The sequence below is a fragment of the Pararge aegeria genome, chromosome 26 (genome assembly GCF_905163445.1).
Source record: "Pararge aegeria chromosome 26, ilParAegt1.1, whole genome shotgun sequence".
NCBI lineage: Eukaryota > Metazoa > Arthropoda > Insecta > Lepidoptera > Nymphalidae > Pararge > Pararge aegeria.
Window position 1 is genome coordinate 8,109,580 of NC_053205.1, and position 17,319 is coordinate 8,126,898.

Consider the following 17,319-nt stretch of genomic DNA (forward strand, 5'->3'; position numbering starts at 1 on the left):
TTCGTAAACTTAAAACTAAAGCTACGAGGGTTCCAAACGCGTCCTGGTCTAAGAAGAAGCCCACAACAAACTTAGCCGGGTGTTTTTATTTTTTTTGTTATCACCATCTCACAATGTCATTTAAAATTATTATGGTTAGAGCAATAATTTACACCCAAGCTTTTTTACGTTTACGTTTACGTAGTCCTTTAATACTATAATAGGACTTTTCTATAAGCTTACGTTTAATACAAACTTTGAACTTTTTAAGAGACATCTCCAAGATGACAATTGGTAGTTTATTGTAGAATTGTAATTCCTTTAAACGAATTATAAATTTTATGTAACCTAGTATACTGCACTGTAAGTTTATTCTTACTTCTAATATTTAAATTATTTCAGTCACTATTATATTGTTTCTTTTGAGAATAAATGTCTTTAAACCCAATCACGATTATGCAGATAAAAATGAAGATACTCTTTCAGGGTGAGGAGAAACTACTACCGCTTCTTTTAGACGAGGAAGAACACATACAGATCAGGATAGCAGCACTTAACGAAATGCTGTTCAACAGTTACGTGGAAGAGAGACTACTCTCGTTCATTCATAACTTCATATCGACATCTAGTAGCAAGGAACTACAGAGGTTCTGGTACACGACCGTGAAGAGTTTGGAGAGCAGTGAACACCCTAGATATACTCCGAATCTGTAAGTACAAGTGTTCAGCATTTTTATAATAAACTAGCGTACCCAGCCCGCTTCGCCGGCCTAGATTTTGCTTTATTTTATTTGAACAATAAACTTACATCATTAAATTTTTAATTTAAGTCTCATAATATATTAAAACATTAATTTCTCTTCGTATTCATTCTCTTCTATTCTCTTCTCGAGCGGGTTAAGATCATTATCTACACCCATGTACACCCAACAAAAGAATATTATCATTGTAAATAAAAGCTGTATTTGACAGTTTGACAGTTCAAAAATAGGAGTACTCCGATCGTCACCAAACTTTACAGGATTACTCGCCAGGTCAATCCGGAGATTCCCTAAAAGTTTCATTGAAATCGGTTTACCCGATCGAAGCCTATACGGAACATACCCACACACTTTCTTTTTTATACATATAGAAGATAGACCTGTGGTTCAAATCACACTGGTGGTAAAGCAGCGGATGGCCTGTATGCAATTAAATATCACTAAAGGAAATCTGCACGCCTGAAAATTATCTATAATGTTCTCAAGGTCGTGCGGAAGTCAACCAATTCTCATTTGGTTAGCGTATTGGACTCGATCTGAACCCTTTTTATTCTGAAAGGAGACCCTTACCCTGTAGTGAGCCAGTAAGTAGTTGATATGATAATGATTTTTCCAATATTCTTTTTTTAGAATAAAATATAAACCTGGCAATCATGCCTGGTTCAAGGAGGGATTCAGCCTCCCTTTTGTGATTTGACCCCCAGCACCCTCTAACTTTTCGGAGTTACGTGCATTTTAAATGAATGCCATTTAATAATATAAGACGAAATGTTGCAAAGTCATGATAAGTTATTCCTTTTAAAGCCAAGGCAGACCATTTATGAACAATGATTCCGAAATTAAGCCCGTAGAATACAAGCTTTTTTTATGATATATTTTGATATAATAACAATGTTTATACAGACATACAGACCGATATTGTAAGCCTTCTTCTGGTTCTCTTCAGACGTTACGTAGGCTTTGTACAACATATCTTCTTTCCACTTGTTTTGATGTTGAAATATATTTTACGACCATCCGCCTCTGACGCCAAACCTCGTTGGCAGAAAGACACACATGTAATTACAGAGTGCATTTTAAAATTCTGATAGATGAACAGACAGACTGACAGACAGGAAAATTGTGTCAAACTAAATTCTGAGATCACTTAATAATTGTTCTCAGAAAGGAACTGATACCCTTCATTTCCAAAGAAGTTAAGAATCCTGACACAACGTACTGGGGCACCAACAACTATATAGCGTCTAGCGGGAAGCAGGGGCCCTGGATGCAGATGATCAGCGTTGGAGACACGCCTGCTCCGAGCCTTGCCGCACTCACAGTATCAAGTGCTGGCAGCCTGGTATACACTGCTTCTGTAAGTTGCAATAGCCATTGTTTATTTTCCCCCAAGATGCCTTGCGCGTCTTATTCATTTATTTATTATTATTAATAAGAACGCCCAAAAGCCAATTACACTAATTAGAAAGATAAAAAAAGGAAAACACAACCAAACAACTAACCAATATAAAAAACCACCGACTGCTCATAACACTCCAGACACTTGCGCATGATCTTCATACATTCATCAGCAAAAAAAACATGGAGCTTCACAGGGTGTTCACCCTTGATAGGATCTACCCCCGCATCCTAGCGGACGCGTGAGAAGACTACAAGTTACAGTTCGAAGGTACGCTTCATTGTTATGGAGCGTATCTTCGGAGACAACTGGAGACGGAACTAAATGCTCGCCTTGACAATAACCCATCACCTCACCTTGGCCCTTCTGATCTCGCGGGCCGAATCGTTCGAGAGCTTCCGGTTTTTGCTGTTGGCGTGTTCACAATTCTTTAATCCATCCCTTATCGCTTTGCTTTAATATTGGATACAAGCAGGCGTTACTTTGCGGAATTCCATGATATATATATACTCCGCGAAAAGCAGGAAAATCTGTTTGATTGATGACTCAACAATTATTATTTGTAAAGCCAACATCTCCTGAGGATGCTCCGGTTTCGGAGCGAAACGTGCGTAGTATATAGCGTAACCCTACATTGCCGAAGATCTTTTAGGTGTGGAGTATAAGGATTGAAGAAATTATAATTTACACCATACAGATTCTCCTGCTTTTCGCGCAGTAAAGCAAATGAAGCTTAATTTTCATAATAAATAGAATATAATAACCAAATTAGCACACTAGTATCATAATTTACTATCGTTACAGTTGTACGTAATCGCTGAGGGTGTATCCTCAAATTTGTACAAGAAGATGTACAATCTGAAAGTGAACGACGTGACTTCAGGAAAACTGCTGAGAGTCTTGGAACAGATGAAGTGGAACTTGAAGACACCTGAAGAGGTATACTATTATTTACTAACTAGCGGTCCAACGCGACTTCGTCCGCGTATTTTCAATCTTAAAAGATAGACACATGCTGTCTCGGACTTCTTTTGCACGCCTCATAAGCGAAGCGTTGAGGTGAGTATTACAGTCAGTTTACGCACACCGAGTGATTCTCCAACTTAAAATGTCACTTTTTTAGTCTTCATTATTTTTTTTTATAAGTTAATATAAACAGATGTTGAGAAAAAACAATATTTTTAGCACTCATGATATTTTTAAATCTCTTTTTATTATTTAAACTAATTAAAGCATTGTTTAAAAAAGTTCTGTCTTGGACCTCCGTGTGTTAGTATGTGCGGATCCCGTATCTTGTGGTCTTGTGGAAACTTTAACTGTATACGCAGTGTACGAAGCGGAAGCTTTTTAAAGGACGGTCACTCTCGATATAGAAACATACTTCATTGGTGCTACGCTCCTATTGGTCTTAGCGTGATGATATAGCTTATTGCCTTCCTCGATAAATTGCCTATACAACACTGAAAGTCAATCCATTTTTTTTTAATCGGACCAACAGTTCCTGAGATCATCATGTTCAAGTATACAAACAAACTCTTCAGCTTTATATATATTGGTATGTTAGACTAGCTGCGCGGCGCGGTGTTACCCGCGCTGAATAAGTCGTTCGGTTGCTTTGTCAGGACGTAAAGGAAGGGTGATTTTTTTCGAAATACGATTGCTGTAGCCAAATGCCGAATGTAATAAGCCAGCTTTGTGAATTTATTGTTGGTCTCTGATCAAAAGTAGTCAGAGGTGCGTAAAGTGTAGCCGAAATCCTAAACACTAGGCTATCACTGCTTTTTTCTGTGTACGAACTGCTCTCATTTTGTGTGTGAACTGAAATATAAATATACTACACTACAATACACACATCGCCAACTAGCCCCAAAGTAAGCGTAGCTTGTTTTATGGGTACTGAGATAGCTGATGAATATTTTTTTTATGAATATAATACACACACATACTTATAATATACAGATAAACACCCAGACACTGAAAAACATTCATGTTCATCACACAAAAACACTCTCCAGTTGTGGGAATCGAACCCACAGCCTTGGACTCAGAAAGCAGGGTCGCTGCCGACTGCGCCACTCGGCCGTCATTTATAAGCGTTTTAAGAATAAAATATGACGTGTTTTAACGGTGGAGGAAAACGGAAACCTGCATGCCAGAGAGTTCTCCATAACGTTCTCAAAGGTGTCTGGAGTCCAGCAATACGCACTGGGACAGCGTGGTGGAATATGGCCTTAGTGGGTTACCCCTTCTCATTGTGGGAGGAAATCCGTGTCCTGCAATGGGCCGGTAATCGCTTGATATAATGATGACGATATTAGTCTTATAGCGACTGTAACGCCATCTAGTAGGAAACTGCAGTTTCGATATATTTATTCAAAGGTCCATATTAGGAGACACGTTTGAAACGAGAAATGACACATTGCTTTTTTTTTAATTTTTATATGCATTTTAAATTAATAACAAAGAGTGAGCTTTAAATAATAATATAAAATACATTAATATACTGATGATGATATTAGTCTTATAGCGACTGTAGCGCCATCTAGTAGGAAACATTGCAGTTTCGATCTACTTTTTCAAAGGTCCATATTAGGAGACACGTTTGAAATGAGAAACGACACATTGCTTTTTTTCAATTTTTATATGCATTTTAAATTAATAACAAAGAGTGAGCTTCAAATAATAATATAAAATACATTAATATACTGATGATGATATTAGTCTTATAGCGACTGTAGCGCCATCTAGTAGGAAACATTGCAGTTTCGATCTATTTTTTCAAAGGTCCATATTAGGAGACACGTTTGTAACGAGAAATTACACATTGCTTTTTTTTAATTTTTATATGCATTTTTAATTAATAACAAAGAGTGAGCTTCAAATAATAATATAAAATACATTAATATAATGATAATGATATTAGTGTTATAGCGACTGTAGCGCCATCTAGTAGGAAACATTGCAGTTTCGATATACTTTTTCAAAGGTTTTTTATTACGATGCGACACGTTTGAAACGAGAAACGACACATTGCTTTTTTTTAAATTTTTTATATGCATTTTAAATTAATAACAAAGAGTGAGCTTCAAATAATAATATAAAATTCATTTATGTATTTATTTATTAATGTATGTATTTTGAATTATTCTTGAATGGTTTGGTAATGATCGATTCTACGTTCGTAGGTCCATATAGATGTGGTAGTCAAGATCGGCAAGCATACCGTATACGCGACGCATGTGAACCATACTCTGTTCGAGAGCTGGAATGAGCATGACGGTAAGGTTTTTAAGGTTTTCTTTACTTGCATACGGGAGAAATGTTATAGCAATGTAACGATTTTCTGTTACGCGCAATCTTGTAACGTATTACTGTTACGCGCCATCTTTATTTCTAAGTAACATTTTTCCGTTTAGCGCCATCTTTATTTCTAAAACTGAAAGAAAAAAAACAGTTTTTTTTTTAATTTATATCTCGTTAACCTCAGTTTTTGATTGTAATTTATATCAATGGATGTAAATTATTTTATTAAAACTAGCAATTATTAATTAAAACGACTGGTAATCTAGTAAACATCAATTAATTTAGGTGTATTTATGTTTACTGTAATCCTACTTTCCTATTATTATTATAAATGTAAAAGTGTGGATGTTTGTTACTCAATCACTTTGAACGGATTTAGATGAAATTTGGCATACATACATATTTTGGCATGGAAAATAACATCTTTCATACCTATGAAAATTGTTTACGAGCTAAGCCGCGGGCAGACAGCCATGACAATTTGACCTAAAATTTGACTTGAAATCTTTGACTATAATTATTATTTCCTTAATTTTTTTTTTATTCTAACGAATTTGAATATTATTCAGTAGAATCAGAAAAGATTGGCACACTGTCGACTGACGTTGACAATAGATGATGTAGGAGTATATTTTAATTATTGTGAAACAACTAACTGTGACAAACAATTCTAGCAAATAAATTATTATTAGTTTTGTGTTAATTTTAAATCTCTTCTTTACGAAGGTACATGAAAGCAGGGGTCGGAGCCAAGTGAATAATCAGGGGAATCATGTTAAAAACTTTTGCACCAGGCGACATTTGTTCAATATTACGGCTTTCTGTAGGAGTGTATAATTCATGTAGACCTTGTCACAGGCACTTATGAAGAGTTCATACATTTAACATGTTACACTAATGTTAGCGATGGTGATAACTGCATTCGTTAACTTAAAACTAAAACTAGGAGGGTTCCAAACGCGTCCTGGTCTAAGATGAGCCCACAACGAACTTAGCCAGCTTTTTTGTTATTATCATCCCACAGTCTAGTTAATGTTTAGCTATGAAGTTATAGCAATTCATAACAAAGATTTTTTATCATACATACAATCCTTAATATTATAATAGGATTTTTCTATAAGCTTACGTTTTATATAAAATTTGTACTTATTGAGAGACATCTCAAGGATTTCATCTGGTAATTTGTTATAAAATGGAAATAGGTACAATTACTCTTAAATGAATTACAAATTTTATGCAGCCTCATAAATTGCACTATGAGTTTATTTTTACTTATAATATAAATATAGTTATAGTCCACTTTCTTTTTAAAAATATAACAAATTTTTAAGTACATAAATTAAATTTTCGAATATGTATAAACGAAAACCTGGATAGCAGCTTCATTTTTGTGCCTTTTGGAGTAGAGGTCCGCAACCAAGAGCTCTTTTCAAAGAATTATCGAAAAGGGTTATCGAGTCTACCGGTGAGCCTAGAGCGGGCAGTTACCTTGGCCAACGAATTAGTTTGGCCATCCAAAGGGGCAATGCTGCGAGCATCTTAGGAACTGTGCCTCGCTGCGATGCTTTCGTGGACGTTTTAGATTTTATTTAGTTTTAAATAGTTTATTTTAGGTTATATTTATAAAACAATTATTTTAAAGAATATGTATTGATATAATGCTGCTTTAAATTTATCTCTTAAAGACTCTCTTGGGCCCATTTCACATATTTCATATTATAATAATGTTTAATTTTTATTTCAGTGGTGAAATCAATAATGGATTTTGTTCGTTTCGGCAGCCATATTAACCAACAGGTTGTATATTACCCGGTGCAGGGCTACCTTCACACGCCCACCGAATTAGGTATGGGATTTGATTAACAATATACCGTAGTTTTTGACGTGACAACGTCTAAAAAAAACATGACGCATGCGGCGTTACCTCGCTCTGAGGCGTTCCATTCAAGGCTTGAAGTGCAAGCGAGAGCGCGGAACGAGCGACACAGAGGCACAGTCGGCCTCCGCGTTCGACATCTGTCTCTCTCCTACTTGAGTGAGCGATGCGTCCGCGAACACAGTTTCCATACAATAATACATTTACATGTTTTCGGCGAGGATGAAGTGCAGTAAAAAGTGAATGTGGTCTTAATTGTTTATAGCAACGATAATATCTATCGAACAAATAAAATTAAAATTTTCTTTTGAAAAATGCAACCATTCCTTCATCAGTATTTTCTTACGACGTTGTCACGTTCAACTATCATCAGTAAGCCGACTTTACAGACAACCAATTTTTTTTTAAAGTTATACTTCTTTAGCGGCGTTAGGAAAAAATCATGATAGTAAAATTATACGATGTAACGAAATGCGCGCGCACATGGTCACGCGATTTTAACAGGATGAAGGTAGTTGCGAAACCGAGCGAGACGGGAATACATCGCCAGCTCACTTTTTACGATGCGCCGTTGCAAAAAATTGGCACCCCGAAGTTAGCTGTAAGGTTTGACAGTGTACACTTTCAATTGTCAAAGTCTGCGGGCTCATTCCGGTGTTTTAATGGATTCAATTATACAAAAATCTCAAATTTTAATGTTCAGTGAAATTTGGTGGTCCTATAATGAGATAACTAGATAATGCGTTATAGTAAAACGTTAAATGTATTAAATACCTTTTTTCTATTTTTAGTGTAGTTTTCTCTACATGGTAATTCAGTGGAAGAATTTATATTATGTCGTAGTCGAATTTATATTTAATTTTTGCGTTCTTGCGTCACAGGTGACCTTGAAATGAAATAGTCCTACTTTGTTTTAACAGGAACACCGATTCGTCTCCAGACTTCGGTGGGCATGTTCACATCTATTAGGGGTAACCTGACCTCTTCCCCTGACGTCACGCAAGTCCTAGACTGGGAGAACGACATGCATATAAGGTAATGTCTCTAGAATTCTTCTCCTTATTATTTTCTTCGTCTTTTTTTCTATGCCCTAGCCTTATCCCATCATTCAGGGTCGGCTCTCGTCTTTCTGCGGCAGTTTTTAATATCTTTGGCCACCGTCGTTCACTACGTGATAGCATCACGTCCTCTTTTTCCTTTATTTTCAGGGAGTACCAAGGCTCTTCGGACGGCGTGATCGTCATCGTCTTCGATCGATCTTACCTTATGATTCCCTCTGATGTACTCATTGCGCACTTTAAAGAGTCTTCTTACACCTGCTGTCAACAGTTTCATCTCGTTAACGTGCAATTTTCTTTTTGTCTTGTTCACACAATTTTTTTTTTTTGTGAAATTGCGCGTAGTAGTTCTTTTGTGACAGAGCTCGTCAGAGAAATCGCAATGCTTATTTCTGGCGCCAAGCAGCATTGTTGTTTTCCGGTGTGAAGGGCGTGGTTGCCAGTACAGTTACACATGAGGCTTGACACCTACGCCTCAGTAGTGGGATTATGAAATTAAGTTTAATTATAATAAGTAAGTGTAATTTATAATTTCTTCAATCCTTATACTCCACACCAAACAGATCCTCGGCAATGCACCCTCTACGCACGTTTCGCTCCGAAACCGGAGCATCCTCAGGAGATGTTGACTTTACAATGAATAATTGTTATGACTTAACAATTATTCGCGCGACTATAGCAAATTATGCTTAATACCACGACAAATATACTACTACAATACAATACACACATCGCCATCTAGCTCAAATTCATATTCATATTCATTTATTTCAAGTAGGCCTACTTTATAAGCACTTTTGAAACGTCAAGTATGCATGTTTGTGTGACTCTACCACCGGTTCGGAAAGCATATTCTACCGAGAAGAGCCGGCAAGAATCTCAGTAGTTGCTCTTTTCCAACATCAACATTTACAATCATTTTGCTATCTTGCGGGAGATGAGAGCGAGGCTGGCTGCTTCCATTCTACCTTGTCATTGAGGAATTCATCAAATGTATAGTAACCTCGCTGTACTAGATGCGTTCTTACACATTTTTTAAATGTATGCATTGGTAGGTCAAGAATTTCCTTAGAATTTCCAAAAGTAAGCGTAGCTTGTGTTATGGGTACTAAGATGACTGATGAATATTTTTATGAATAATATACATAAATACTTACAATATACATAATATATCATGGATTTTGGCAAAGTAACGCCTGCTTCTATCCAATACAGTAGATAGGACTTCAACTGCACTTCAGGGGAAGTCAGTTCGAATCCCAGCACTCACCTCTAATTTTTCTAAGTCATGTACGTTTTATGCAATTAAAATATCACTTGCTTCAACGAACTTGAAAACATCGTGAGGAAACCGGCATACCTGAGAGTTCTCCATAACGTTTCAGAGGTGTTTGAAGGCCAACAATTCGCGATGGGCCAGCTTGGTGGACTACGGCCTTAACCCTTTCTCTTTCGGAGAGGAGACCGCCGGTGGGCCGGTCGATATGATGATGTTGACGATGATTATATATACGAAAGTTTGTTTGTTCGATCGTACTTACTTTACACCCTCACTACGCAACCGATCGACTTTTTTTTTGGCATAGAGCTAGTTGATATGACAGAGAGTAACATAGACATACACAGACAGAATATTTTACTGGTATTTATATTTGGTCTGGTGGGAGTCTTTGACCGTGGCTAGTCACCACACTACCGAACAAAGACGTGCCGCTAAGCGATTTAGTGTTCGAGTGCCGCGTAGAAACCGATTAGGAGTACGACTACCATACTCTCTAACAGGTTAGCCTGCTACCATTTTAGACTGCATCATCACTTATCAGGTGAAATTGCATTCAAGGGCTAACTTGTAGTGGAATAACATTAAAAAAAAAAGTTACGGGATTCAAAAAACACCGTAATAAACTCGGACGATGAATATTGGATAGAAGCAGGCGTTACTTTGCCGAAATCCATAATGTATTATGAAAATTAAGCTTAATTTGCTATACTCCGCGAACAGCAGGAGAATCTGTATGGTGTAATTTATAATTTCTTCAATCCTTATATTCCACACCACATTCTCCTGCTGTTCACAATCGGATGATGAACGCGGGTAACAGCTGGTAACATTATAATTTTGACAGGTATCAGGGCACGACTGTGACGTCACTGTCAACAGCGGCGCCACTGCTACAGTCGGAGTATACGGCGCGGGTACAACACTCGATGGTTGCGCATTTGCCCATAAAGTTCAACGTCACTCTGCAGACCGACGCGAAATCGATAGCGTAAGTTGTACAAACCTTTTTTTAGGAAAAATAAGGTCAAGTAAGTGCTGTCTTCCTTGTGCTCTGATTCCTTTGCATCTTTCTTTTGTACAACAATTTACCGCAAAATACAGTCCACTCATTCGAAATAAAAAATTTAAATAACTTAATATAACTTAACATAACTAATAACTTAATACATAACTTAATATAATCACTTCACGACGTCCATACGTCGTCCATAGAGACAAAGGTCTGTTGTGCCATAGTGAAAATAAAATATAATTCGCCATTTTATGTGGCGGCCATCTTGGATTTGAAATGTATCATAATTTGTAGTACTACATCTCTACATATATCTCCTAAAAGTTACATAGTCCTATCAATATTTTCGTCCATGATCTCTAATTTGGATTTCTGTAAGAATATACGTTAGTCACGATTTTGTGGTGGCTGCCATCTTGGACAGATTTCCATCAAACATAGCTACTCGTAAGAACACTCCCAATTATATATATAATATATATAAAATTGTTTGTTACTCCAAATAATGAAAAAAAAATTGGTTGTCTGTAAAGTCGGCTTACTGACGATAGTTGAACGTGACAACGTCGTAAGAACATACTGATGGAATGGTTGCATTTTTCAAAAGAAAATTTTAATTTTATTTGTTTGATAGATATTATCTTTGCTATAAACAATTGACACCAAATTCACTTTTCACTGCACTTCATCCTTGCCGAAAACATGTAAATGTATAGAAGCTGTCCACGCGGACGCATCGCTCACTCAAGTAGGAGAGAGACAGATGTCGAACGCGGCCGACTGTGCCTCTTTGTCGCTCGTTCCGCGCTCTCGCTTGCACTTCAAGCCTTGCATGGAACGCTTCAGAGCGAGGTAACGCCGCAGGCGTCATGTTTTTTCGTGCGTGCAGCCGGCTCCATCGAATTACAAGACGTTGTCACGTCAAAAATAATAATAAAGGAAACAAAACTTAAGAACTATAGATCGTAAGGGAGGCCTTATCACTGGTAGTGATCTCTTCCAGGCAACCACTAAAAGTAGGGATATTCTGTTCAACTCTTTCTCACCCTAGCTTGGATAGGCTTTATAATGATTAAAAAAGCCCTATTTTACTAAAACCCTAGTTGTATTTTTACACCAGCCCCTCAAAAAACAGGGCGGCACTTTATTAGACCTTTTGACTTAATATTTTTGTAAAACGTGTTCCTTAAATGTCTTGTCAAGTGACCATAAAGTGGGGCAACTGCTTGCAAAAAAAAAAAAAATACAGTTTATTCGTTCTACAGCTTAACCTTTTTTTTTTTTTTTTTTCGTGGGGAAATCCTCATGGATACCACTACACCACGGGGAGGCGCAGTGGTTATGCCGGACTCTTACCGACTAAAACCCCACGGTGTTCCAACTCATCGCCTGGTAACTGGGTCATGGGAACGCTTTCGCACACAACCACAACCCAGTCAGCGGTGCCTACTGAGGCAGGCACTTCCCTGTAACAACTTCAGATACTGCTGAACACCACCGAAGGCAAACCAGGAACACGGGGTATGCCTTTCAACTCGAGGACCAAACTCCGACGGGCGACAGAATCCCCGTATCTATCACCCGGAGGTCCTTCTCAAGGGGGCAGACGTCGGTTGTGCGCCAACTGTCTACGCCCGACTCTTCTGCGGCGGAGCGGATTAGAGTCTACATCGTCCTCTCTCAACCGCTCGGCCAACTCCTTCTGCACCATCACATCCTCACAGAAGGAGACCACTGCTTCCCACGACCTGTCACTTCCTACCATGGCCCTAACCACGGCTGGTAGAGAAAGGTCCTGCCCAACCGTAGCTACGAGTGCCTTGCGTGACTCCGCCCATTTGGGGCAGTCAGCCAATGTATGCTGTGCTGTATCTGTGGCACAGCCACACTCATGACACACCTCAGTAGGCTCTCTACCAGCCACCTTGAACAAGTACCTTCCGAAGCAACCGTGCCCTGAAAGGACCTGTGCAAGATGGAAAGTGAGTGTTCCGTGCTTCCTTTTCACCCACTGCTGGAGAACAGGCCGGATGGCCTCAATAGTTCGTTGGCCCGCGCTGGGTGCCTCAAGCCTTCCTTGCCACTGGCGGAATAGCTCTGCCTGTGCTGTTCGCCGCCACATTGCGATCCTTTCTAATGAAGGGTGTTCCCCTCGTATCCGGACAGCTACTCTACGCTGGTATACGTATGCCAGAACTTCAGCATCTAGGTCCCATGGAGGTGTCCCGGCCATTGCGCAGGCTGCCTCGCAGGAGATGGTGCGATACGCTCTCGCTTCCCTAGCTGCCATAACCCGCTGCGGCCTCCGCAGCAGAGCTCGATTACGGGCAGTCAGGGAGTCTACCCAGATGGGCGCCCCATACAAGGCCATTGACCGCACTACCCCTGTATAAAGGCGACGACAGCCAGCGTTTGGCCCACTCGTATTAGGGAGAAGTCGGCATAGCGCCCCAGCGGCTCTTATTACCTTGGGGGCAAGGCACTGGAAGTGCTTATCGAACTTCCATCGACTGTCGAGGACGAGTCCCAGGTACTTCATCGTCGACTCTACAGCGATGGAAACACCTCCCACCACGAGATCCGAGCCAGCCGGAGGTGCTTTCCGTGGCCCGTGAAAACACAGAGCCTCGGATTTATTAAGAGCAACCTCCAGACCTAGCCGCCGAATCCGTGCAACGACTTGAGCAACTCCAGCAGTGGCCAGCACCCGCGCCTCCCTAAAATTTTTACCGCGAGCAGTAACAAGGGTGTCGTCTGCATAACACGTCACTTCAACACCTTGCAGGTTAACTCCGCGCAACACCCAGTCGTACCCAATGTTCCACAGAAGCGGTCCAAGGACCGATCCCTGTGGAACACCGCACGACATGTTTTTCTGCACCAACCGGCCGCCAGCTGGATAGCAAACGGCTCTGTTTGAAAGGTAGGCTTCCACAATTCGCTGTAGGTATCCTGGCATTACATGGTACCTGAACGCTTCCTTAATGCAGCCCCAGGGTAGTGTGTTAAAGGCATTAGCGATGTCGAGTGAGACCGCCAAGACAACCTCGCCCTGGGAAACTGCGACATCCACCAGAGTTCGCACCCGATCAATAGCGTCGATGGTGGATCTACCCCGTCGGAAACCAAACTGGTGCTCACTAAGATCAGGTCCAACCTGCTCTAGTTGCTTGATGATACGAGCTGAAATAACCCGTTCAAAGAGTTTACTAACTTCATCTAGCAGAACGATTGGCCGGTACGCTGACGGTGAGTCAGCCGGCCGTCCCTCCTTCCGTAGCAAGACAAGTTTTCCTGCCTTCCAACTGCGCGGAAAATGACCTTGCCTAAGACAAGCGCTGAATAACGCTCTCACCCAAGGCTCCAGTGGTCCTAGGGCCAAAACCCAGGCGAGACCAGGTATACCGTCAGGGCCAGGTGCAGCCTTTTTGGAGCGTAAGCGGATAACCGCCGCTCTCAGCTCTCCCTCGGTGATATCAGCCATACCTGTATTGGATTCATCGTTTTCACTGGTGAGTGGGGCCATAAGTGGTGGTTCTATCCCAACCCTACTCGGAAACAAAGTTTTCACCACCAATTCCAGCTGCTGGGGCTGAAGGCATTCAGTTAGTGGTGGTACCCTAGGATGGAGTTTTTGTCTTACCATTTTATATGGCCGACCCCAAGGATCAGCATTCAGGCTAGACAACATCTCTGTCTCCGCTAGATCCTTGGCCGTCCTAATTGCCCCCTGGAGTGTCTTAATAGCGGATCGGTACACTGCATACAGGCGCTTTTCCTCCACTTCGTTTCGTATTCGTCGTCGCCGACACCTGGCGTACTGACGTCTTGCAGTTACGCAAGATCTACGTAGCTGTTGAAGTTCTTGTGACCACCAGTAAACTGCGGTTTTCAGTGGCTGAGGACCAATGCGAGGCATAGCAGCATCACAAATATGCGTCATAGCAGAACGAAGCCATTCGGTTTCCTGCTCCAACCCTACTGTATTTTCATAAACTGAAACCCACACCTGAACCAGAGCTGCCTCAATCAAAGCATCCCGGTCCAATCTTTTTAGCGACCAACGAGGGCCAAAGCCCCTCCAGGGCTGACTTGAACTGTTTGTTGCAGCTAGGGTTGTGGAGACTTTAAATCTAATGTATCGATGATCCGAAAGTGTTTCCACATTCTCCATGACCTGCCAGCCCTGGACATAACACGCCAGAGCAGCATTAGCAAACGTTATATCCACAATGGAGCCACCCTGTTGCCGCACGCATGTTTGGACTGAACCTCGATTGATCACAATTAAACCCATCTGTACCGCCCATTCTTCCAATTCCTCACCTCGCACATCGGTAACTGGGGATCCCCATGCCAGAGATTTGGCGTTGAAGTCGCCAGCGACAAGCACCCGATTTGGGCGACAACGACCGATAAGAGCTCCAATTTCCACCAAAAATTGCTCAAACTCGGAGAGCGTACGATTTGGCGAAAAGTACACCCCAACTACAAGGATACCTCCGACAAACGCCGAAACATACTCTCGGCCCTTAACTACTTGTTTAAAAGCCGGGGAGCCCACCGCAGACCTGGTTGTGATGGCTACCAGCCCATTTCGGTCACCTATCCAATCATCTCCCGTTGGGACATAATAAGGTTCGGCAACCACTGTCACGTGTATCAACCATTCCGCCATACTCTGAAACAGAAGGTCCTGAGCTCTGGCGCAATGGTTTATATTCACCTGGAGAAAGTTGAGGGCCATACTTATTAACCCTCGGACATTGATGCTTCCTCATCCCGGGCTCGTGTATTTGAGGGCGGGTGGACAGACTGCGAAGAGACCCGGGGGTCAGTGGCAGCCTTGCCTTTCTGCAACTGTTTTTTACTTCTTCCAGAGTTAGACTGGCCACAGGTACTACTGCCCACTCTGTGATCAGCCATTTTTCCACTTGCCGCGCACACGCTGCAGTGCGGTGCAGCAGAGCATCCTCTCGCCTTGTGCCCCTCCTGTCCGCATCGGTAACAGGTTTTGCTACGATCGACATCGTTGGTGCATTGTGATTTCATGTGTCCTCTTTGCCAACAACGGTAACACAACTGTGGCCGCACATCGAGCACCTTAACTTGTGCTGAAATCCAGCCTACTAAGAGCCTTCCACCCTCAGCTACCTTTTTGGCAGCTGCAATTGGGCAACGAATCCACAATGTCCCAAGACCTGTGTTATCGCTTCTGATATCACCAGCCCGCACCTGCTCAGCTGGACAACCGCCAAGCTGCGCTATAGCAGCCACCACTTCTTCGCCAGAAACAGAGTCATCCAGACCAGACACACGCATTTCTACAGATTTAATGGGTCTGGAAACTCGGACAACATCATCGCTCATTATTTCCTTCAGCTTTTGAGCAAGAGAGTCTGCCTTATCAGAACTGGAAGCTCCTGGCACTTCCAAAATTCGTCCTCCCGCCGCAGCTCTTTTGAACCGCAAAGCAGTTATGCCAAGGTCAGGAAGGACAATTCTTTTCTTGGCCTCATTGAGCACTGTAGCATACGTAACGCCCTTCTCCTCAGCCCCTGGCTGCAGCGTGAGGACCACGGCTGCTGATCGTGGAGGACGGAGCTTGCGTTCCAACTTCTCTTGAGGTCTGAGCTGCGGGCGTCCTTGCTGCTGCGGCTGCTCTTGGGATCGCAACAATGTTGTTTTCCCTATCAAGTCTCGGTTCCTCTTTTTATTCCTCCCTTTTTTTTTCCTATTACTAACTTTTTCCCATTGTCCTTCGCTAGGTAAACAAGTGGGGGCCGGTCGTGACTCTCTTACATTATTCTTCTCCTGGGTAGGCTTATTGGGACCCGGAACATTCTCGCGGATGGTAGCATCGACAGTAGACGCAGTTTTCCTTGGCCTCTTCTTATCCGCTGCAAGCGGGGGCCTCAGGCTTTTCTCCGGGAGGAGTCGGTCTTCAAAGGAGGCCAGGCGGGCATTAACCATTTCTCCAACCTGGACCATCACCGAACGACAGAGTTCCTCATTTGAAGACGCAGTCAACGTAGCGTTAGCACGTCGGACTTTAAATTTTTGCTGAGGCTGCGGAACAGGGGGCAGCTCCTCAGTCATATTATTATTATGTGAGAAGGTGTGCACGGAACCTTGCGACCGAACCCTCTCCATATCTTCTCTCAGTTGGGCCATCTCCGAACGGAGGCTGGCCATTTCAGCCTGCAGTCGAGAATTGTCGTTCTGCAGCTGCCGCGTCTCTTCCGAAATGGTGCGCGAACCAAGAACTTCTATAGCATCCGTAATGGAGGCTACAGCATCTTTTAAATCACGCACAAAGGTCCCTTTTAAGTTGGTGGACGTTTTAGCCACTTTCGTTATAAGGGCCACGTCCTCTAGTACTTGTTTCTGAATTTGGGCCGCAGTCATAGTTTTCGCCTGTGACCTAACTGAATCCTTCTTTTTACGAATCTCGCGCCTGAATTTTGCAACAACTGATTCCCTCAAGAGCTTGTCCTCAGCCTGCCTACGCAGCTCCGCTCTTTCTTCTCTTTTGAGGGTCACCTTGCTTTTAACCAGTCCAACATATTCCTCTACTGTTGGTCGACGATCTTTTATTCTAGCGGGCACTAGCGTACCAGGCCTCTCCTCCTCAGAAGACAACAAATCA

At 41.8% G+C, this 17,319-nt stretch overlaps 1 protein-coding gene across 1 annotated transcript in view; it reads left to right on the forward strand.

Moving 5' to 3' along the window:
• The window catches only part of LOC120635394, a 64,482-nt gene that overhangs the window by 32,491 nt on the left and 14,672 nt on the right, over positions 1-17,319 (forward strand). Inside the window, exons 13-19 of the mRNA XM_039906402.1 lie at positions 466-689; positions 1,905-2,097; positions 2,944-3,078; positions 5,325-5,418; positions 7,187-7,288; positions 8,239-8,353; positions 10,503-10,646. Of these exons, the coding sequence (XP_039762336.1) occupies positions 466-689; positions 1,905-2,097; positions 2,944-3,078; positions 5,325-5,418; positions 7,187-7,288; positions 8,239-8,353; positions 10,503-10,646 (1,007 nt within the window). The remainder of the gene's footprint in view (positions 1-465; positions 690-1,904; positions 2,098-2,943; positions 3,079-5,324; positions 5,419-7,186; positions 7,289-8,238; positions 8,354-10,502; positions 10,647-17,319) is intronic.